Source organism: Convolutriloba macropyga, unplaced genomic scaffold (assembly GCF_964194025.1).
Source record: "Convolutriloba macropyga unplaced genomic scaffold, txConMacr16.3 SCAFFOLD_642, whole genome shotgun sequence".
NCBI classification, from domain to species: domain Eukaryota; kingdom Metazoa; phylum Xenacoelomorpha; order Acoela; family Convolutidae; genus Convolutriloba; species Convolutriloba macropyga.
In genome coordinates, this window is record NW_027452321.1 from 37,786 (window position 1) to 62,592 (window position 24,807).

Sequence of the window (24,807 nt, forward strand, 5' to 3'; positions counted from 1 at the left end):
GTTGAAAAGACAATGACAGCAATAGTATATACAAACATTATCATGATCTTTTTGCTCTAGTCCCCCACAAAGAGAAATCTTCAAGACGCTCCAGTCAAAAACTAATTGCTATTTTGTAGAAATTTAGCAGAAGCATTTTCTGTTAGATTCCTTCCTACAAGATAACATTCTGGTCTCAACTATCGCAGTTACTGATCATATCAAACATGCAACCTTTTAAATGTGTAACACAATAAAGAATTAATGCTGTTTTGTAGCAATAATACATACAATACACAACTCAAGCGTTTTTTGTGCTATGATACTCAATACTATTCAACAATTGCCTCTGTATACGATGACATATTGAACCAATCAGGCTATGCTAGCTGGCAAACAGAATAAAAGAGCACAAAAAAACGCATTGAAATTGTACCAGAAGCACTTATCCTATCTCTCTGAGAATAAAGTCCACTAGCTGACAATTCAAGCCCAGCAGCAGAGCGATAGCCACCAACAACAACAAGCTCAACTGAGCGCGACGGCAAACTGCTTAGCGATAAAGCACGAGAAGTAGGAGGTAATGCTTAGTTCAATTACTCACATTAGTAATACATACGGTTATGCGCTATATTAGATAGTGATGACTGTAAACAATTTCATATTTCCGATTCAACATCTCAATATCCACGATATTTCTTACTCTAAAATCTGGTGCGCCGAGGAGCAAAAAAATCACACCTTTAGATTGTGAAAATTTCTTCTCTTCGATAACCATTACCGCTATTTTCTTTTGCTTTTTTTCCCCGGAGGGATGAGGTTCTTGCATTGTTTTTGCTTTTACAATAATTATAGTCTCGATTTTGGACTGCGATGTTCAATTTATCAGTCAGATATATTCATTTGTTTTTGCAAACGCCAAATGAGCGTTCATTTTAGTTGTTTGCCTAAAATAGCGTTTCGTTGAGATAGATTTCGCCCACAAATTGGTACCTTAAGGTTATTGCATTATTGACGTAGCAACAAAACACAAATACTGGATGCAACCAGGCAATACAAGAGGAGAAGGAGATCTGCATCAACCAGAGAAGAACTCATATTCAAAAACTGAAAGAACTCTATATAAGCTGGAATGGGATGTAGCAGTGCTATATACAATTAAAAACTCAAACGTTTTTGAGTTCTATATTATTCAATCCTACTCTGCTATTGCCTAAGTATACGTTGACATAGGGAAGCAAGCTATCCTAGCTGGCAAGCAGTATAAATCAGAACTATAAAAATCCGTGAATTTGTATTACCACCACTTGTTCCTTGTCTGTGAGAGTATAATCTTTAAGCTGGTAAATCAAGCCCAGCAGCAGAGCTATAGCCATAAAATTACAACACGCTCAGCTTGGCACGGCGGTTAAATTCTAAACAATATACCTCGAGCAGTAAGATTTAATGCTTATTTTATTACTTCACGTTAGAATAAAATCGAGTGAGGTAATAAAATTTATATGCTATATTAGATGGTGAATGAGATAGTATTAATGTGCTATATTAGATAGTAAGGACTGTAATGTGCTATATTAGATAGTAAGGACTGTAACTAAGTTCACATATGTGCTTTATTAGATAGTAAGGACTGCAACTAAGTTCACGTTTCCAATTCAAGATCTCATTATCCACGCTGTTTCTCACTCTAAACTCCTCCCTTTCTCATAAACTGGAGAAAATTACAGATTGTTAGTTTTGCTTAAACCTGTCAATTTTAAGTTGAGTATTTCAGCTATAGCTGTTTACAAAAATTGAACTCGTAATTTTCAGTTCTTACAAAAAGGGTTCCCTAAATTGGGGATGAGAAATTGGTTGAAAGACCGAATTCAAAATTACTCACGCATAATGTAGTTATTCCCCATTACTTAGAATTCAAATTAGTCCAACGGTTACCTTAACGCTAGGGGTGAGGTTTCTGGGCAAATGGTTCGGCAAAAAAACCTATTATACCGAAAAACCATTCAAACACAAATCGATATGCAGTAATAAGCATCAAACAGCGCATAAACTCTAGAAGAACAACATCCTAAATTTCTACAAAGAACTAAAACATCTTAACGCTACAGTCGAAGTTTCCTCTGATCACACCGTCCCGGATTGAAGTGACCTCTGATCAGACTTGTCACCTCCGATCAGTGTGTGTGTGTGTGGGTGCTCGAAAACCAATGTTCTCGCAGACCATTGTAAATAAAGATGATCTGTGTTAGACTAGATTGCCTACATTGGCAAAAAAACATTTGAACTTTGTTTAGGACACCGTTTGCTCAAAATTGCATCGGAGCGTTCTGTTTGGGAGACAATTTGTTCCTGATGTAAAACTTCAGTTAAAAGTGAAGTCCGATTTCAAATCACTGTTATAGCCATTAAATAATCTTTGTTGAAAACAAAACAATGAATGAATAAGTGAAAATTAACTCTAATCATGTCATTGGGTTCAAATTACTTTAAAGGAGCTGACGAACCACATAATAGATAATAAAAGTGACAGACAAGATGGAAGGGTACATTTAGTTTATTAGTTTAATAGAATGTGCAGGTGTGCAAGCGAAGATGGTCTGATCAGAGGTCACTTCGGCCTGGGCACCTCGCCCGGGGATAGCAAGACTTTATATTAAGAAGTGAATGATTAATTACAATTTATTCACAATTATTCACACATAATTTTATAATTTACAGTCTTCAATTTACAGTACACCGTCCTCTCAGTTCACACTTTAAGTTGGTCTAAGTTGTATGTCTCTAGTTTTTAGTCTTTCAAGAGTCTTCTAACTTTTTTTCCACATTGTGTGCGTATATGCATGATTTTTTGGACCAGTTCTTTTTTGTGACGCCCCCCCCCCCCCAGCCGTCAAAGATCCCGTCTCTATTTGCGCCACCTCCACTTACTTATTACGTTTCCTTCTGTCAACTACCAACCCCACCCCCCCCCCCCCCCAACAGATAATGCAACATTGCATAGTAAATCGTATAGAAATATGAAACGTGCTTGTGGGGGCTGCAAATAATATGCACCCATTTTTTTTGGGGGGGGGGGCTGTAAAAAGAATAGATTCTTTTTTTCTTTTAATCAGGATTTTTTGTCAATGTTTAAAATTTTATTATGCTTATCATTTTGATCAAATTTATTCAACCATATGTATTTGCACTCAATTGACGCAAGAATTAAGTTCGGTCGATTTTGAAGTCGCTTAATTGATGTCGCACAGCAACGCCACCCCTCTTAGCGTCCAGTAATCTGGCCCCTGATTGACCCCAGTCCTCAAATCAACCGCAGTTATAAAGTTCAAATCAGTTCGTCTCTGCTTCTTGTAAACCGGACAGGAGTACAACCTCGGGTCCCGGTTCTGGATAATGTTGGCATTCAAATGCATAACTGGCATTTGTTCGGTTAGGATTTTGGGCTTGGCTTCTGTGAGGCGACAGTTTTTCTTGTCCCACCCGGCACCCTCGATAAAAAGTCCGGTTATGTACACCCCTTCAGCAGGGGGTTTGAGGTCGGTCGAGTCTTTCAGGACATCGTTTGTCAGACTCACGTTGTCAAGTGCCCAACCCTTGTGAGCACGTGTGACTTCCTATGATGCAAAAGACTTGTTTTTTTTTGGTATAGTTAAATGTGGTTACATGACAAAATACCTAATTTATTCAATTTGACCTTTTGATCCAATAGTCCGATTGCAAATTAGCAGTCGGCATTACAAGCATGTTTTTTTCATAATTAAGCGGAAAATTTAATCCCATTTTCGGTTGTGATATTTTCATATCAAGTCTCACGGCCCACCGAGGCATATAGCCAAATGTACTGGCTAAATGTTATGCAAATTAATTGTTCTTGTAATTTCAACATTAGGATAAAATATTGGGTATATTTTGGGTATTTTGTCACATTGGGTATATTGGCATTGAGTATTTTGTCTTGACATCTTTAAATATTGGCTATCATTGAAAAATGAACAGATAAAACAAACAATTAAGCAATTTTATTCAACACACCTGTCTCATTGCCGTGAGGAACCCTTGTGGATTGAAGAAACCAGTCATCCAAAAGAGCATCGGTCTGCCCTCGAACACCCAGCTCCTGAACTGTTCGTTCCTCTGCTGCAGGTCACTGAACCAGAACCCGAGAGACGAAGTCTGCCAGGATATCTTGACCCAAGTTGAAGGAATCCGACCATCGAACAGACTGTCCAGAGCATCACGGAGGTTCTACAGGCAATAATTTCACAAAAAAATAAGACACTAAAAATACCGACGATTTTTTACGCTTAAAAATCGAACATACCGACGATACTGAAGAAAAAAACGCAAGGGCTTTCATCGATTTGCTTAACTGAAACCGAACATACCGACAATTTTCATACAACGATTTATGGAATAGGGTTATTTTTTTACCAACAGAAAATTACAAGTTACTTTGGGTACTGATTTTGCCCGTATTGGTTAATTTCAGTCGAAAATATGAAGTAAGCTAAGTAAAAACGAAGTAATCGTTCGGTGACCCAGGCCATTTTCGTTAAAGTTTTTGTCAATAACTTGACGTGTTTTGCCATTCTTAATTATTTTTCGTCAATTCGTCGTATAATCTCGCTCCGATTTTTTCAGGATAATAATGGTTTATTAAGATCCCTTCCAATGTCAAGTTGTTAATATTTCATTCAAGTTGATCCAACACGAATACGCTCTTACTGTCCAAGTTTTCAAGTTTCGTTTCACTAGGCTATTTTTTGCAATATAATTAGCCATCCCTTTGTTTCTATGTGAATAATGGAATAAAGAAATTTAATGGAATCAGTTAAATATTGAAAATTTCAAGTCTCTTTTCATTCGATAAATCGTCCATATAAACGAGTACAATGCATTGTTTTCTGATGACGTTCATACCTCGTTCATGATGATGGTTCCCTCGATTGCGAGTTTGAGGTCTGCGAGAGTGGACCTGACAGCTTTGATCACTCTGTTCATTCTGTCAACTTCCTGTCTCAAAAAGATGTTCATCGGTTGCTCTCGTCCCATCTTTATCAGTCGCTCTTTTACCTAAACATAACAGCAATCAGAGATTTTCATAGAGGATTGAAACTAGACTAGCCCAGTGAGGTATATTGTTAAACAGGTTGAGACCCAGACCAAAGTGAACTATTAATAACCTAACACTCTTAATAGCGTACAGGTAAATTTACCTGAACCATGTGCATTTATTTCCACTTTATGAAAACAATTTTCCTGTACAAAAACATGAATTACAAAATTATTTCTCAAGATGCAATTTTTTGGACATTTTTGCTTCATATTTATCCAATAAAACATAAAAATATCCATTTGCAGGTTATTTACCTGAAAGGTGTAAATGTATGCAACTTTGAGGAAAATTGTGCAGGTAAATTTTACCGGCACACGGCTTTGTCTGCGCACCGTTCAGGTGAGTTTACCTTTACATTATTTAGAGTGAAGATCTGTTTACATTAAAATCTTTGCGACCATGTTGTCCCTGAGTTCGTATGTAATGTATTTTTAGCGATTAACATGTCTAGTTATCGTCGGTTTTCGTCGGGAAAATTTACTAGCGTGATTTATTTACCTCGTGTGGGTTGTATTCGGGGGGACACTTAGACATCAGATCTTGGGACATTCTGTACACCACAGTCTCTCTCGTCTCTCCTCCAGTGCCAGAACTGTCCTTGGGTTGCATGTCCAGAATCGTATCCAGAACTCTCTTTGCACTCTGACGCTGGAACCTAAAAACGGAGCAAGAAGTTTTTTTCAGGAAAACTGAGGAATCAGATTAAAGTTTAAGTTTGGTTTAACCTCGAGAAAAATTATCAGCTCGAAATTATAACATTTATAAGTTACACTACGGAATCAAAGAGCAGCGTACACATAGGGAGTTTTTAAAAACCGCAACAAAAATCAATTATTACGAAAATATGAGCAAAAATTTAATTCTCTTGCAACGAGTCAGCACGCCTTCAGTTTTTTTTAAATCTAGCAGACAGTTTGTACAGTTTTCAGACAAGTTTCTAGCTATTTAAATTTTCGACATTTTTTTTCAAAATTTTGCCAGAGAACTGTCTGCATTCGTAATTATTGCTATTAAATTGCCCATAAATTTTCAATTCACCGGGTCTATCTGATGAATATTTCAGAACCTCTCAATCACTTTCTTTGAACAATTGCACACAATCTTTGATAAACTAGAAATTTTAGCTTGTTTGAGCGTCTAGAAAATTTTTTTGCCCATCTAATTGTATTTCAACTCAAAACACAAGCGATGGCTTGCTCAAACTCAAAATTTCTGATCTTTTTTGAACAAATTGTGTTCAGTTTCTCCAAAGAACGGACATGCTCACTTTGCTAGAAGGGAATGGCTTTGTTGGTTTGCATGTATGATGTGCTGAATAATGATTTTAAACCGATTTACTCTTGTTTTTTTTCCTCATCAAAATTGAACTTTTGAATCGCAAAAACTTGGCAACCAATAAAAGAACAAAAATTCTTAACAATCTTCTCTCTGTATGCGGAAAAAATGGGATTAAAATATTGTTCAAAATTTCAAAGCATTTGAATCTCCTACAAACTCAGAAAAAATCTGGTGAAGTTAAAAAAACCCACTATGGTCGGTCGTATTGCTCTCAATTGACACCAGGGGTCAATTGCGCTTTACTCTAGCCAAGGAGAGAGCAATTTAGATCACTCGTATCAACTAGGACGAAAAGCATGGCTATTTAATTTGTTCAACTCAAAACGCAAGGAATTCCGTTGCTTTTGTCTCAAACATTCAAGATAATATTTGCAATATTTTTTTCGGATAGTCTTGTCTCAAAATGCGGTATTTTAGAATTTCACGAATCTTACATTTCCGTGGACTGTCATTTCTGAGCCTCATTAGTCCGAATTTGAAAGCAAAAAATGTTTTCATTCATTTCTGTTGTACCTAAATGAAATACGAATCAGATAATATTTTTGTAGACGGTTTTTTTGTTTGTTCGTACAAATTTGAAATTGATTATTGCCTCATACCCACACTTTGGTCTGGATGGGTTTTTTTACGGACTTTTGTAGAAGTACATGAACGCAACAAAAATTAAATCGAGCCAAAGTCTGGGTTGTAGGTTATTTTGGTCTGCCTGGTTATTCTCATAAACAAAAGTCGTGTGGATGGTATAACTTTCAAACGTCATTTTGACCAAGCACCTCAGATTGGGACCCTGAGACCAGAGGTTTATAGCTATCAATACAAATAAGTCCACAAAAACTTTTCAGCTAAACGTGAAAAAATTAGTTCTGTTGATCAAATTTTTTCCTGAGAAAGCGGAAGTGGACAGACTCAAATTTGGGCTGTATTCTGTTAAAAAAAAGCTCACGTTATGTCAGCATTTGGATGCAATCCGAACGCCTCTGGGGTGTCGGTGGCTGGAAGTGTGGAAATGAAGTCGAGATAGCTCTCAATTGACTTGAGGTTCTGCGGAATCGAGTATCCTCGGTGGAATGCAAACGTTGGTTGGAACATGTCTTCTTTGAACCTTAAATGACAAAAACCTTTTTTACTGCTATCCCCGGATAGAAGGCAGATTTTGACTGTTTTTGAACGCTTTTTGCAAGTGGGATAGCAAGTTAGTTTTCTATCGTTTCCAGCATTCGTTTTTCTGCGTAAATGAATTTGTATTGTGATGTAAAGTTTCGACAATTTGAGCAATTTTTTGCAAATGATTCAGCAAAATTTATCCAAAAACACACCTCAAAAGGTTCTGCTTTTTTTCCACCCCGCTTAATTTAACCCTGTATATCCTCACACCTTATCATTCTAGCCCTCTGTCTATTCATCCCCCAATTATCTGTCGGCATTACAAGCATGTTTTCTCATAATTAAGCGGATAGTTTAAACCCATTTCCGGTTGTGATAGTTTCATATCTAGTCCCACGGGCCCTGAGGCATGGCTGTATGTTTGCAGTACTAATTTTAATAGTACCAATCATATAAAGTATTAAAATCGATGATAGGGTGTTCAACAAATAGGAATAAAAAAGCGCGCGACACCCTCAAATGATGTCAATGCGGTTTAGGGTGAAATCTTATTGTCCTTAACCTTTTTCCTTACTACTTTTTCCTTATTTTTCCTTACTCTTTTTTTTCGACCCGGATGCTTAAAACCATATTTTTAAAATGGCCCACCGAATGGTCATTTGAATGATTCCTATCGTGTGGTTACAAAGGTGTTTGCCCACTGTTGTAACGCAGTTATCACAGTACGCGGGCGCCATATTAGTTGAAAACAATGTTCTCATGCATAATTCTTGTATTGCTTAGGAGAATAAACAATATAGTGATCTCGTAACTCGGATATTAAAAATTGGGGACCACAGAATGGTAATTTGAATGATTCTTACCACGTGGTTGCAAATGTCTTGAGGAGTCGTTTGTCGTAGTCGTCAGTGACTCGTCCTCCATATTGGATCTCTCCAATCATATATCGTACAGTAGCCCATTGCACACCCTGTGTTAATAACATATTTTCACTCAATCAAATCAATTGCAATCTATTTATGAAAACCCGATTAGGTGAAGCCAATTTTCAAAGCCATTAGGCAAAAATAAGTGAATTTAACTTTTGCGGATATTAGGCCAAAACTAATTGAAAAACTCGAAGGTAATAATTCAAAAACCTCTCGACGCTATAAAGAACTCAATTGTCCCTAAAAATTTTCTTTAAAAGATAATGGCTTAATGGTTGTAAAACACACAATTTTTTTTCACCATTGAGCATTTGCAACAATTCAGTTTAGGTCCATTAGCCAACTATCGCAACGTTTTTCGTGAACCCCCAATACATAGCTCTAAAACATTCGAATAAAGCAATGAATACTTTTTTATCGAGTTCTCTAGTTTTCCCACTATAACTTTTACAGAAGTCGTCAGCCATTGGGTTTAGAAATGAGGGAAAATTTGTAAAAATGAGGTTGAAATAAAACTTTTGCATGCCCCAGTCAACTTCGTTTCGTTTATCTCGTAAGAAGATGCATCCTCTCGCAAGATTCACCGCCAAAATCTTAAAAGATCGTGAAAGATAACCATTCTTTCTCTTGCAAGAATCTAACAAAATAAAGATTCATCTTGAAAATATGCAAATAATTGGAACATGCTCGAACAAGACCAGCATGAGAGGAGTACTTTGTTTCTCAATAGGTTTTTAATTTTTGTAATTATTTACAACAAATAAAGCGTCAATTTTGAATTTTCTGTGCAAATAAAAAATAACAATTTAAAAGAAATGGTACATGTTTATATAAACAGTGAGATGAAGCATAAGCAGAGAATTGTAACCAAATGATGCAAACAATTTAAATATATATTAATATAAATTTTGTGAAAATTTCAAAAAAATTTTGATTGAAAAAGTGTTACAATGGAGATCCCACATGGTTAAGGAAACAACCCCAAACTTTTGAAAAGCTCTCTATATTTGGTTGCAGCGCTCTCAACAGAACAGTAACATATTTTCTTAGCTGGCTGAAGTTATATTGTTCAATAATAAAACACATTTAACTGAAAAAATTCTGTTTCAAATTTTTCTTTAAAACAGACGCAACGATATCTTAGACAATTTCTGAGCAAAACGAAATATGATAAGCCTGTAACAACCAAGAACCATAACCATTCATCTTGCAAGATCTTAAAAGATAGCCATCGTTTTGCAACATCTTGCAAGATAACCATTTTTTTAGCAAAATTTTTGCGAGATCTTGCAAGGACTAGGGTGCACCTTAATAAGTCATTTCTATGTAAAAACAATTGTTAGGGCCACTTGAGTACTTTATAGCGTCAAGAGTATTTTGAAGCACCCTCTTTAAGTTTTTTAATTGCTTTTCGCCTAGGGTCCACAAAAATTTGGATAAAAATTGAATGTAAGCATCCCACCGCGCCGAAGTGGAAAATGTGACGTTTTCCCCTAGGAAATGTGGGATTTGTAAGTATAGGCAAGATTTCCGGGAAGAATTTAGGCCATTCTTCATTAATTCGAACGCGTTTCCATTAATTTAACCGAATAAACAATATCAAAAAATCCGCCTTCACCTTTTTAGGATCCATGTCGTCCAAGTGATTCTGCACAAACTGAATAGTGGCTGTGAAATCCGCCGAGTTGAACTCGTAAGGAATATTCCACCCAATGGGTCCAAATTTCCGCCGCTCCTGCACTGCAGTGTGCAAGAATGCAACTCCATACAACATCGTTTTCCACTGGTACACATTGGTATAGTCCAGGGTGTCCTGGTTGAGGGCGACGAAGGTTCGTCTTAGACCCGGTTTTATACCTTGCGGGGGTTCGTTTGTGAATTTGATGCACATCTAAGAATAACATGGCAGAAATATATACTACGGTTAGCTGTTCTTTCCAGCGGTCAATATTTATGTAATCTATTTTTCAGGCTCTAAGTAAAAAAAAATCAAATCTGGGTTAAACTTCTAAACTCTGTTGGCCTAGAAGAGGGCTATCAACGAAAAATTCTTGAAAAACAACATCGTTATTTGAAGAGAATCTTAATGTTCCCGTGTCCAAGGAAAAAGTCGGGCTTGAATTATACAAAACTTTTCACGCCAGACATTTTCACATTTCAGGTACGAATAGACGTAATTTAAAATATACAACAGCTACATTGAAAAACTATTGAAATGTCGATATCGCAAGAAATGGTTGAAGGAAGATCCGTGGACATAAAAAAAAGACTCAGCAGCTCTTCAAAGACAAAGATTTTTTTTCGAAATTTTTATTTTCAATTTTTCTAATTAAACTGAGAAAAAATTAAAGTTAAAATTGACTTAGCCGAATTCTCTCTTCTTGACTAGGACAATACTACAAAAAGAATCTACACTCATCAAAAATGTAACTGGTTGCTAAAGCATAACATATTGAATGTGATATTGAGGGAAAAATGTATGCTGAACAATTCGACACAAATAACCCTAAAAACCTTCAACATTGTGATATAAAAAATTCCAGTATTTCAAATATATTTTGCTAATTGGCGGCTCAGAAACATTTGAAACTTTTTTCGTTTGGCGGTTTGTCGACAATTCAGTGGAACTCTGAACTTTTTTCTTTTTCTGTCTCCGAGCTTCCTTATTTTTCCATTTTTTTGTCGCTGCAAAATGTATCAACACTGTACTGGTTGTTTGCATGATACTACAGAACTAACTGAAAATAAATCACAACGGTTTTTCTTCAAAAGATCTCCTTCAACGTAATAATGTTTCTCGCCTACCGTTACGTATCCTCTAAACAACAATTTGAAGTGTTATCAGGTTTTTTTATTAGGAAAAAGCGGCCTAATTTTATCAGCTTTCAATAAAACTTAATATAATTTACGAAAATTATTACTTCTGTGCCTTAGTTCTTTGAAGACAAACTGTCGATACTTCAAACAACACAGCCAGCCGATTGCCGGAAAATAGCCGCCGTTGACGCGCTTGGTGGGAATTGGGGATTGAAAAAGAAAAAGAAGAGATAAAAATTGACAAAATTTTTTCCGAAGTTTCAAAAATTGTTCTAAACAGTGCGCAGTTTCAGTTAGATTTGAGCCTATACTTACTTCAGCTTCAAAACTGAAGAGTATTAAGCTTAATACTAATATCAGCTAGCAATCATTCTAATGAACTTTGATAACCTAATACACTATGACTTAATGACCTGGTTTTATTGGTTTATCCCGTTTCTTTTGAATTTGATTTTGCTCTTTTGACATTGACAGTTTTCACTACATTGCGTAATTCAATGTGTGAAAAAAATTAGAATCCATTCAGTTTAAACAGTGAGTGAAGTAAATCAGAAGTCAAACGTGAAAATCGTGACTTATGTAAAACGAAAAACGTGATCAAAAGATAAAAAAAATTTAAAAAACATAGCAGGACAACTCCTGACCTACAATTCAAAGAATTTTCATTGACTAAACAAAAATTAGTCCTAAAATGGACTATGAGGGAATTGGGAAGACCATTTCCAAACAAATCAGATAAAAAAAATTTATAAAAACTGAAAATCAATGTCAAAATGCCGCATGTGAACAAAACACCACTAGCGAGAAAGATAAATTCAGTTCAAACAATAAAAACTAGACCTAGAATGAACAACAAAAAGATTGGCAGAACCATTTAGAAAAAAATCCTACGCAAAAAAATCGAAAAAAAACAGTAAAAAATCAATCTGAAATTGCCGCATGTTAACAAAAACCACTAGCGAGAAAGCGAAGAAAAATTTCACGCCGCACAACCACTCGCTATTTTGCTCCACCTCCTGTTTCTGCGTGACCAAAATCACTGCTCCAATTTGGCTTCAAATTTCAAAAAAATATGTGAACAGATTTAAAAAAAAAGACAGCGCCCCAATACAATTCAAATTCTTTGAATTTAACAAAAAGAGAGAGCCCAAAAATAGCCGTTTGAGAGGCTGACGGCTGCTATTTATAGACTTAAGATTTACACGTAAGATGTTTGCTATTGATGTTTGTTAAAAAGAGAGAGCGGAACACAGAATTATAAAGAAAATTCGCCAAAATGTTTCTTACCGTTTACAAAATAAAATTGCGTCAGTCATTCTCAAAGCAAAAGGACTGATAATTGCAAACAGCTGGTGAACTTGCTCGTTTATCAGGGCATGTCTATTAGGTAACTAAGATGGCTTATCTATATTAAACACATTTTAAGTTTCCAAGATTTTAAAAGTCTCTGGCGTATGACATATTGAAGGGTTATGTTCGGGAACCTGTTTACCGGTCCTGCTTAAGTCAAGTTTGACATTTTCGTGGCTACTAATGACTTTCAACACTACAAAATGTTAAATTGGTGCATCTTTAAAGTGTAGTCAAAGTAAATTTACCGCGAAAGATACTTCATCATAGTTTTCTTGAGTATAATAAAAAGCCCACGAAAATTATCGTTCTAGCCCTACCTAGAGAGGGGTTCTTTGTTCAGCCAATGTTTGCAGACCAATAAAATTGACATAGGAAGAAACGAGTGGTATCGTTAGAAAGCCCACCGAGCATAGAATATTTATGTATAAAAAAATTTTCTCTTCCGATGAGGTTTGTTAAGATTCGGCTTACTTCCGTTGGTTTTGTTCTCATTTTGCTCAATTTCTGCTAAGATTTTGATCAGCAATTTGCTGAATACGTTAAAAGTGTTCATGATAGTGTTAATGGTTTTATCTTTTAAGATAGAGGAGAGTCAATCAACTGATTGATCCGACTTCGATTGCTTAAAACTCTGTCTGAATTTTTCAAAATTAAGCATTTTCTGTGAGAACGTTAGCAAAAATGTCTATGATCCCATCTTATCCAAATATTTTGAATTTGCAGACCTAAGAACCACTGAAATTTTTTGTAAACGTTTCTCGCTTCCTAAAAGAATAAATTAACTGGGTATTAATGCAAATTACATCGTTTATTATCGATAACTTTCTATCTTGAACTGACTCTAATCAATTCAAGAATTTAATTATATTTCCATATCTAACATTTTGACATCTTTGGAACCATTTATCTTCCTAAAAAACTTAATTTTTAATTGATTTGTGCCAGTTTTGTAATTCTCTTTGTTGTCCTGTCATCGAGTCTCGTTTTTTACATGAAAACCTAAGTAAATTGAAACCTAAGTCCATTGAAACCTAAGTAAAATTTGGATTGTTTTATTTAGTATTTAGCAAATTGAACAACTTTGACATCATTTATATTCAAAAATACATTCAAAAAACATCATTTATGATTGTTGTGAATCGCCCATTTGTTGATTTTTTTTGTTTTCTTGTTATTCTCAGCCAAAAATATCTCATCAGTTTGTTCTCATCAAGAGACCATATTTGTCCCTTTTAATGCTTAAAAACTGTTCTAAACGTTCATGGAACACTAAATAATACAGGATACCTCTTTTTTTCAAAAAAAAAGAAAAAAAACCTCTGTTTTAAATCTTTCTCTCGATGCTTCTGTTGATGTTGACCAATACGCTTTTTGGTTTGTACAATTCTTTTAGATTGCGTTCCACGATTTGTCCTGTTGTGTCTTTGTAATTCATTGTCGTCCTTGATTTCTATTACGACCATCTGATAACGCGCCAAGAAGACAAAGAATGACTTGTTTGTTTGCTTCTACTGATCAGGAGCTGTGTTTTTCCACTGATTTTTTTTCGCTGGTAAACTAAAGTATTTCCTTGATAAAATGGTTTTCTTAAAGAAAAATTTCATTAGAGCTGATTTCATTTTTTGAAACAAATGTTTTGATCATTTCAATCTTTGTCCATTTTAGTGAAAAAAAATAACTTCACTGTTGTTATCATCACCCTATACATGTCTCTCAATCTTTTAGAATCCATCAAGTTTTTAATTACAACCCAGGCATGACTTACTCTTTAATAAGTTGAAAGTTTCCTATCTCTGCTTTGTTTGGTACACAATTAAGCCAAAAATTAGGATGAGCGGGGTAGGAACATTATGCGGAAACGCACATTACCGAGCCTCTTTGTCTATAATAACCTCTCCCAATATTACCAATAATGCTCATCAATATGGTTTTGAAGGTGAGTCAGAATGACCTCAGATAGTTGTTCACAAACTTTTCTCTGCAAACTAGTGAACATTTAATTATTCACACCTGCAACAGAGTAATTGGGAATTTATCATGGGGTTCAGTTGTCAGCCACAGTCTGAAGTCAGGGTGCACTGTCTCCTGTTCACCCACAATGAGGATGACCTCTTCCATGAAATTGAGGGACAAGTGGGTGTTCTGCAGAAGAACCCACCCCCCGTTGGCCGTGAATTGGGTGAACAGTTTTCTAGCGTGCACTTCTTGTCCTTGCCCCATTGATATGGCTTTGCATTCTGAAATCAATCACAGAGAAATGATTTAACTTCAATTTCCTCTGTTTAAGTTGATATTTGACTTAACTGTAGGTTATGTTTCTGTTGTTGCTTGGCTAATACAGTAATGCATCTAACTTACTTAAAACCATTTATTTGTTCATAATTATGAAAACATAAACCGAATAACGTCCGGCGAATTTCTCCCGAACGACAGCAATTTAGTTTAGAGAGTCGTGTTGCTTAAACCATAAAACCGGGTGCTCAAACCCGCAACCTGACATCTTGACCACTAGGCTATATCGCCGTTTGAACTTCAACACTAAAGATCGCCTTTATTTTAGAAACAAACTTTCTTCGGAACGAAAGCAATTGCGATCAAGCAAAAGATTCAGAAGTAATTTAAAAAGTCACTTAAGGGAGAAGAAAGTTCTAGAACAAAAGGGCAACAAAGGGCAAGCAAAAATGGGGTCTTTCACATGATAGCGCCCTCACGAATCTATATATATATATATATATATATATATATATCCCCCATTATGGTACAATTACCATGCTTGGGGGAGGGGGCTATTATGGAAAAGACCCAAATTCTGCATAAAAGAGACGCAAACGTTTTACTATAATTGCTTCAAACTTCGTTCGGGAGCAATTAATGCGGGCAGTACCTTTTCCCCTCCTTTTAGCGAGTAGCATGATGTCATTGGTGGGGTCACTTCCCATGGAGAGGAAACAGACCATGGGACTCCTGGGGTTGGACTCGTCCAGAAGTTTGTCCAAGTCCAGAACCACACCATCCACGTATTTCTCACCCTATGCACAAACAAATACAAATACAATGAGAAATAGCGACAATTCAATTCGTTGATGCTTCATAAACTGCAATCAATTGTGTACTCAGTTTATAAATCAACAAGAACCGCAATTAAGGCACAATAGTCTCTTACAAATATGAGGTCCTCAAAACTCTTCAAAAAAATGTAACGCACAAATCTAGCTCCTCTTTGCTTTATTTAATTAATTGAAAATTTGCAGCCCAGGTCGAGATGTGCGTTAATGATTAGACAATTAAAAACGCACAGAAGGGGGATAAGGTAGGTTTTTGATTATATTGACGAACGTCATATTAAAGTCTGCATACATGAACGAGCTTCCTAGTCAAAGTCTGCCTAATGTTTGACCATTAACGAGCTAAATTCTGATCATTAACGAGCTAAATTCTGATCATTAACGAGTAAAATTCTGATCATTAACGAGATAATTTTAGACCAATAACGAGCTAAATTGTGATCATTAACGAGCTAATTTCTGATCATTAACGAGCTAAATTTTGATCATTAACGAGATAAATTCTGATCATTAACGAGCTGCTAAATTCTGATCATTAACGAGAAAAATTTAGATAAATAACGAGCTATATTCCAGTTTGTGATTATTGTACGCTTTTCTAAATGGCAAAAATTCTCAATTGCGTACAAAAAACTATTTGAAAGTTTCAAAATTTTAATCTGATACTACAATCAGTACATAAATTGCACTGGTCGAAAGACAGTTGAAAAAAAGAGTTGTTACCATAATGAGAAAGTATACCATTAATAAATGAGAGAAGTGTTTCAAAAAATTCTATCAGGAAACTAGCCTAGATCTCCTATGTCATAAACACAAACAAAGCAAGGTCGAGATGTTGAACTTTTTCAGTCTGTGGGAATCTTTTCATAGCTTAAATGAGCAAAAACGAAGACGGCTTATCAAAAATCTGATCAAACCTTATCGTCTGGATGGTTCTGATCATGGCAACAACAAAAATGAGATAGAAACGAGCACGTATGAAAAACGAGCTAAAGTCTGATCATGGCTGATTATTGTCTGGATGGGTCTTACCATTAGGGCACACCTCGACCTGGGAGTTCTCAACCTACTGCATAATTATAGTTTTTAAACACCAAAATGACTATCTCGTTTTCTGCTTAAAATTGTACCTTTTCTGCTCTATGCGCGAACGTTTTTAACGAAGTTTGCGGTTGACAAAAGTCGAAATATTATGAGCGGAAGCACGTTACCGAGCCTCCTTGCTATGTGTTATCTATGCACTAAGTTTGTCGAGAAAGATTTTTAATGCTATAATTTGATAGCGTTTTCACAATGTGAATCAATTAAATCGATCTTTTGCTCAGTCAATTTTGCTTAAAAAATATTTGCTTTTTCGGTATTTTTTGGATAGGATCAATTCCATCATTTTTGATCCATCAATGGTTCAAATGTGCCACTTTTCTTTTCACCAACAACCACAGCAGCAAATTACCTGGGAATCTCCTATGTACTTCCATGCTTGCGATATGGTACGATCGGGTGCAAAACTTCTGATCAAAAGGAGTCGGTGGAAAGTGTCCAGTGTCTTGTCCAGACCATCCGGTATCACCTCTTCCTCTGGCGCCTCCTTCTCTAGCCAGCGCTTCCACTCTTTCTCGTTTTTAGTGATCTAATGAGAGGATAAATAAAAACGGTAGAATAAAAAAGTGGATAAAATAAAACAACAAATAAACAAGCTACAATATGTAAGATCTATTGAGACAAATAACAAAAATAACACAGTGGGACATAAAACTATGAAAAAAGGCAAAAATGGCAAAAACAGGGGAAATAGGTTGATGTTAGACTGCTGTGGTGAAAAAAGACACTTGTCTTCGTTTCTTGCCAAAAAGTCCAGACATTTGTGCTCTTTTTAATGGGCCTTAAAAATGGAAAACTTGTCTGAAATCGACTGACGCAAAATGTTCTCATAAATTATTATAAAATTAAAAGAAACTTGATTGTATATATACTTTCTTCTGACAGATATAATAAGATACAAAAATAAGATGACATAAAATTGAAAAATGATGATAAGATAATGGAAAGCAAATATAATGGAAAGCATTGTTCACACCATTTACTTTGTTATAACGTACCATGAGGGTGAGGTCTTTGAAGTGTTGTAGTTGAGACAGTTCTATCAAGTTGAGCCATACTGCATCTTCGATCCATTTTCCAGGTTTCTTCTCCTCACTCTCCAAATCCCTACTTGCACCTCCCTTCACGAACACCTGAAAATGATCAACAACATTAACGGCTTAAAAATAGGACAGCAGCAGAATCACAGGAGAAGTCATTAATGTGAGCATTGAAGACATGGTTAAGCCGAAAGAAGTTAGGTACATCAAGTAAGAACTGAATTTGCAATAAAAATGCTACAAATTGGATGGTAATTGATAAATAAAGTTATTGAAATACTACCAATTAATATTTTTAAAAAAGTCTTTGAAATACTACCAATTGAGAGGTTTATTATTATTTTGGAGTCAAATTTCAAACTATCTACATGAGAAGTTGCTTTTTTGACAAAGCAGCCATTTCACGGAATGACCTTATTACGTCAAATAATATTTTTCCCGGGAAAAATTTCCCAAGAGTTTAAGTAATTTTTTTTCATATTAGAGAAAAAAATTGCAACACCTCACAAGATGGCAAGCCCGTTTTGAGAAAAAGCGACGAAACCGACACAAGAAGCGCCGTTTTCTGTCGCTGTTTGTACGTTTCATGGTTTCCTTTTTTTGTAAAAAAAAATGTCGGTTATTGTCGCCTTTGTCAGTAGATTATGTAAGAAGTGTCGAATATGTTAATTTCTAAAGTTTATTGCGAACAAAAATCTCAGCTCAGCAGACCATGCCGAGAACTTGACTCTTTGGAAAAAATATCAATATCTGCTTAACTCTTTATTTACAATCTTACCGACCGTTTAACCCGGTATCAAAGATTCAATTGAATTGAATATTTGGAAATTAAATTTAGAAATATTTGGAAATTCAATTCTCAAGCACTCAATTTTTACTAGCCTGCATTTCCTCTGGTTTGACTTTTCCCAGTTGAATGTCAATTCTGAGTGTGAGCAGAAGTGTGAACAACAGTTTGTCTGTCTCGTACAGTCCCCGTGCCTTGTAGGCCCAAATGTTGTATGTCATGTACTCTATGATATTGACCAGACGCTTGTGTGGGTTCGGGTTCTTATCCGCCCTGAAAATTTGAACAGCTCTTTTTTCACGTAAAAACCTTAAAACCAATTTTTTGAGATATGAGAAAAAGGCTACCCCGACTTGAAAAGGCTGAAGTTTTTTTTTGTTCTCACATTTTGTCCCCTCAGGGTAATTCAATTATAACAATTTAAATGGAATCATTGAAAATCTGGTCATCATTATAGCATTTTTAGTCGATGACTTGTGAATTTCAAACATTTTTACCTAATTATCGGAGATTAAAGATTTTGTTTAAATTTTTATTTGGTAACTTTTTTAAGCGCCCCCTTGGTCTTTAATACAAGTAATTTTTTGGCTACTCGACAGGTTTTTGGTTGATCGATTTTTTATATTCAAAAAATAATTGTCAGAAAAAAACTTGATCGTATTTTTTTCAGTTTTATCAACTTCATGCGCCAATTTCCATCAGAGATAGACTACAAATTTTGCCAAATTCACATTTTTAAAGTTACTTATACACTTAAAAATTTCAGAAAAACGGTTTAAAAGCGATTCATATTATTCTGTAGGGAAAAGTTTATTGCCCCTTTTTTTGCCAATTTTATCTATTCAAATATTGAAATGAAAAAGTTAAAGTTCTACGATATTAATTATATTACCATAAGAAGCACAAAAAATTTTGTACACAAGAATAATTTAAAAATTTTTCTTATGCAATTTTGATGATTTTTGTTTGAAACTACCAACCCATAAATTTTTCAAAGCAAGCCAAGATTTGCATTCAAGTTTCATTCATGTACAGTTTATGCCAATAATCAGAAATTAAGCCTGAATTAGATCCTTTTTTTCAAAGACCTCGAAAATACAGTGGAAGGAAAGTACACTAAATTAACTTTTCATCTGACTATGGGCCAAGTGTGCATGTAGCACGCTTCAGGTTGATTGCACTATAAAATGAATAGCTCATACTTTTCTCAATAGTTAAGAGTCAGAGAAACACAAAAATTGACTTAATGAAATATATCAAAATGAAAACAAAACAAAAATTTAGAATCGAAGAAGATAATTATTTTAGACTTTCGTTTGTCTCATCCACGAAAAAATGAATTTCGTTCTGTTAAATCGATTATAGTTCTCTAAACATTAGTCCGACTCAATCTTTTTTATAAACTTTTCAGTTTGAAATTAAAGAATGCAAACAAAAATTGAAGAATGTGAACCGACTAACGTCAAATGAATTGCTTTCAAACGACAAGGGGAGAATTTAATTTAGGGGGTGTAGCTTAGAAACTTTCTCATAAAAATTCCGACCGAAAATTCCGACCTCATATGGTTTGAACAGTCGACTCTCAATCGTTTTTATTTTTGTAACAAAGTTTCTTTCAGAATGAGAGCAATTGAGATCAAACAAAAAGTTAGGAACTCAAGCGTAAAAAAGGAAACTTGAAAGCGAAGAATGTTCTAGCGCAAAACAAATACGGTCTGGCCAAACTTTTGCATAAAAAGACGCGACCCACTCGTCTACATCAATTGATTCAAACTTCATTCGAGAGCAATTAAAATTGTTAATATCAGGAAATCTGTTTTAAAATACGAGGCTTTCTCAGAGTGGTTAAAATATTTTTGACCCATTTTCCAGATATTAAACAAAGACAGCAAAAGTATCAATTTGTTTTCAACTTCTATGCTTCTGCTCTTTCTGTCCGATCTTTATGCTCTCGTTAAATGAAAAACCTTTCTGGTGCTGAATTTTTTCAAACAAACTGGAGCTTTCAGTTAGCTGATGTTTTAGAGTTCATTTTTAGAGTTGAATTTTAGCACACATCGAAAAAAAATTCTTTCTTGATATCATTTTTACTCTGGTTTGTGGTTGAAAAATTGTGGGGAAAAATCGTAGTAGAAATCTTTAGATTATTTCAAGGTTCTAAGATATTTTGAATTAAGTCTTCTAAGACAAAATTTTGGTTTTTACCTTGCCATCAAAGCAAATTTGTTTCAAAGTTCACAAAAAATTGGACACCAGCTTGCTCCTGTTTATAGAAAGAATACCTATCTGATCTATCGTACCATTAATTGATCAATCTTGGAACACAATGAAGTACGGATAGTGATTGCTTTTGATTTTTACTCGGAGATTGAGAGAGCTTGTTGGATTATGCCCACAGCTAGCTGATGATATCAAAATTTACCCGTTAAACCCGCTAGTTGTATCACTAACTTATGTATGCACTGCTCGAATCTCTCCTGGAACTGTTTGAGAGAGGTCTGGTACATGCCATTCACATTGCTCATTTCCACAATCAGGAAGTAGATTATACTCCCTCTGGAGGCTATTGGTCTGAACTCTTCTCTCGCAGCATTGATCTTCACTGAGGTCTCGGCCGCCACCTGAAACAGATCAGAAGTTTAGAAGCTATTTTTCCTGAAGTTCAATTTTGATTCAAGCCTAGTTGACTTTCCCGTTCATGAATAACTCACTTCCTGTTTTTCAAACTTTTTTAAGAGAACTCAAGTCAATCAAAATTCAGTATCATGTTTCTTCAGTTCTCTTTATTTTCCCAATTTCCCTAAAATACGACCAATAAAAAATACCGAGAAGATTGCCGTCAGTAGCCGTCTTTGATTTCCATAACGCCGATTGGGATTGACAGAACAGACAAAATAGTAATTTTTAAAGTGGAAATATTTTTTATTCCATTTCTTAGTTATATATACTTCTGTTTCACAATGACAGGATAAACGGGCTAGTATCAGTACCAACAAAAAACATTAGAGATGATCACTAAGATGTTCACCTTAGATTGCACTGCAGAGTAACTGCCGTTTAAAAGCAATTTGAGCAGAACTAAAGAATAAAAAAATACCCGGCAGACTGCCGCAAAATATTCGCCGTTGATTCCCATAACCAAGATTGGGATTGAAAGAAGAGAAAAAACTAGTGACAAAATGATTTTCGTACAAAAAATATAAAAGTGCGAACTATTTTGATATCATTTTGGAGCTGAACATACTCCTGTTTTGTAGTGAGACAACAAAGGGGCTAGTATCAATAACAATAAGCATTAGAGATGGAACTAAGAGCAAAGCTCGAAAAACGGGCATCTAAAATCAGGCTTTATGGGTTTATCCCGTTTCTATTCCTGATTTCGTTCTTTAATACTGACTCTGTTCATTTTGAATTGCTTTGCTGAGTAACTGCCGTTTAAAAACACTTTGAGCAGAATGAGAAAAGAGTGAAACTAGCCTAGAGAAGTTAAAAAGATTTCACGAAAAATGTTGAACAAGTTGTGAAATAAGGTGGAGCGAAAAATTGTTATTCGACGAAGTAGAAAACATAGCAGGACAAGTTCTGACGTACAATTCAAAGAATTTTCATTGACTAAACAATAAATTAGACCTGGAACGAATTATAGGCGAATTGGGAGAACCATATCTAAAAAAATCAGGTCCAAAAAATATAAACATAGCCGGAAGAATTCCGGAAACGACTCGAAGTGAAAATCCATTTAAAGCCATCCAACTACTCATCAAACAAAACGTGCCTTCACTAATTTATGATTATCTTGAAACAAAACCATGAACCCAAAAAATAAAAACAATAAAATCAAATCCGTTAAAGTTTGATAAAAAATCTGCTCAAACTTTGTTATAAATTGAGATCCCGAAAAAAACTATCTCTGCCAAAGTAACTACATCAAAACAACTAGTACTTAATAAAATCCATTTATGTGAATTTTGAAAAAAAATACGTTAGGCTAAATTATGAAAAAAAAGCTCTTAAACTGAAACTTTCACTGAAAAACTGGAAAAAAGTTACAAAAATTGTTAATAATTCAAAAGCATATAAATCCAAAAAAAATTCGCAAATTAATAGGCAAGTCATAATAGGCTAAGAAACTTTGCTAAAAACTGAAAAAAAAAACGAAAAACTGCAAAAAATTAAGTAACATAATTCCAATTTTCGCCATTTTTTTGTCATATTTCTCAACAAAAAAAATTCTTACCCACAAAACTGTAACCAATTGTTACCATAAATTTGCTCAAGTAGAAGGGGCTTCTTCAATACCCATTTGAGCCAGTAAAACAAAATAATCGTCAAAAAAACGCAAAAATTAGCTCGAAAATCAGCGAAATAGATTAAAAACCCCCGAATTATCATAAAATTCATATGAATTTGCAAAAACCTTCAAACCACTAACAAAACCAGCCTTAAATTGAAACAAAATCATAACCAAACCTCTTAACCAAAATAAATGAAAAATAAATTGCTTCAAAATGCCGCACGTGAACAAAAAAATTTCGCTCGCTTAGAGAAAATTTTTTCACACATCAATTTCTCGCTCTCTCAAAAACAGCAGTATGAACAAAAACCACTCTCTTTTCGCTCCGCTCTTCACTTTTATTCAGCACCAAAATCACTCCAAATTTTTTCACGCGTTTCATTTCCCGCTTCAAAAATCACTCCAATAAAAATGATTAAAAAAAGGACTTCTCCAATACTCCTCTTCGAGTCTTAAAAAAACAGTAGAAAACTGACCATCCTCACAGAAATAATGCTCTGCTACATATTTGTAGGGAAAGTTTTGAACTACAAACACGAAATTCAGCAAGAGAAAAGTGACTGACTAAAACTGATAAACCATCTGATATAATTTTTTTTGAGACAGCAAAGAACCTAGGTTTTGGCCAAAGACCTTCTAAAGCAGGCAGTTTAGAACCAAGTGATACCAATTGTCAAAAACTCTAACTCTAAAACCGTGAAGAAGAAGAGATAACAAAGGACAAATCCGAAAAATTATTCCACATAAAATTCACTCTCAAAAGTCTAGAAATTGGTTAAATACAATTCCCCAACCACTATTCGGGAACAATTTCAATTAATTCATTTTTTATATCAGTCTACTATGCAAAACTTGGCGGAGAAATTAAAAATCAAAATTATAAGTTGCCTAAAAGAATAAATACATAGTAGATACCTAAAAGAAAAACAGAAAATTGTAGATTTTATTTTGACGAATAATGCTCTGTCTGGCTTTCAATTGCCTCCACAACTAACATTTGGCCAAAAACTTTATTTAGTTCTCGGCTAGATCAACAACAAAACCCAGATTCGGTAGAGAAATATTAAACCACAAATTAAAAAATGTAAAGAACAAAAACCTGAAAAGCTGTAGCTTTGATGTGTCACTTTATAGTAGCAACTCCAAAAAAAAATTCAATATAAGATTTGATAAACAAAAGCTGCGGCGGGAGGTTTAAAATCAGAAAAAAATAAGTAAAAACAGATAAATGGAAAAAAACCAAAATCGGAAAAAAATGTTCTCAAGTCTACTCAATTTTCGTAAACAAAAGATACTCTTAACTAATCATAACTAATACTTAAATTGAATTCAATCAAATTGAAGGACAGCCAAAACTGTTTAAACAACTAACTGCGAAACCACAAACTCTCAAATGCAATAAAAAAAATACCCGGCAGATTGCCGGAAAATAGCCGCCGTTGATTCCAATAAGCATGATTGGGATTGAACGAATAGAATATATTGAAAAAAAAAAAGATTTTTGTACAAAAATATTTTTGAAGTCCGATTTATTATGATGGCATTTCATAGTTGAACATACTTCTGTTTCTTAGAGAGAGGCTACAGGGGCTACTATCAACACCAATAAGCATTAGAGGTGGTAACTAAGACTTATAGGAACGACGTTCAAATAGCGGGCATCTAAAATCGGGCTTTATGGGTTTATCCCGTTTCTATTTCTGACTTCGATTTTTTATACCGACTCTGTTCATTTTGAATTGCTTTGCTTAGCAACTGATGTTCAAATTCACTTTTAGCAGAATGAGAGAAGAGAGAAACTAGCCTAGAGAAGTCAAAAAGATTTCACGCAAAATGTCGAAAAAGCGGCAAAATGGTAAAGCGAAAAAAAGTTTGACGAAGTAA

The 24,807-nt window shown here is 34.9% G+C and overlaps 1 protein-coding gene across 1 annotated transcript in view; it reads right to left on the reverse strand.

Moving 5' to 3' along the window:
* Nucleotides 1-2,993: 2,993 nt before the first annotated feature.
* LOC142357381 (dynein axonemal heavy chain 5-like) overlaps nucleotides 2,994-24,807 on the reverse strand; it is a 54,482-nt gene continuing 32,668 nt past the window's right edge. The window contains exons 11-23 of the mRNA XM_075409031.1: nucleotides 21,081-21,250; nucleotides 18,725-18,902; nucleotides 17,801-17,935; nucleotides 17,155-17,331; nucleotides 15,521-15,665; nucleotides 14,647-14,873; nucleotides 10,085-10,357; nucleotides 8,401-8,507; nucleotides 7,377-7,535; nucleotides 5,594-5,750; nucleotides 4,900-5,052; nucleotides 4,012-4,224; nucleotides 2,994-3,593 (exon numbers count right to left, since the gene is read on the reverse strand). Of these exons, the coding sequence (XP_075265146.1) occupies nucleotides 3,210-3,593; nucleotides 4,012-4,224; nucleotides 4,900-5,052; nucleotides 5,594-5,750; nucleotides 7,377-7,535; nucleotides 8,401-8,507; nucleotides 10,085-10,357; nucleotides 14,647-14,873; nucleotides 15,521-15,665; nucleotides 17,155-17,331; nucleotides 17,801-17,935; nucleotides 18,725-18,902; nucleotides 21,081-21,250 (2,478 nt within the window). The 3' untranslated portion in view covers nucleotides 2,994-3,209. The remainder of the gene's footprint in view (nucleotides 3,594-4,011; nucleotides 4,225-4,899; nucleotides 5,053-5,593; nucleotides 5,751-7,376; nucleotides 7,536-8,400; nucleotides 8,508-10,084; nucleotides 10,358-14,646; nucleotides 14,874-15,520; nucleotides 15,666-17,154; nucleotides 17,332-17,800; nucleotides 17,936-18,724; nucleotides 18,903-21,080; nucleotides 21,251-24,807) is intronic.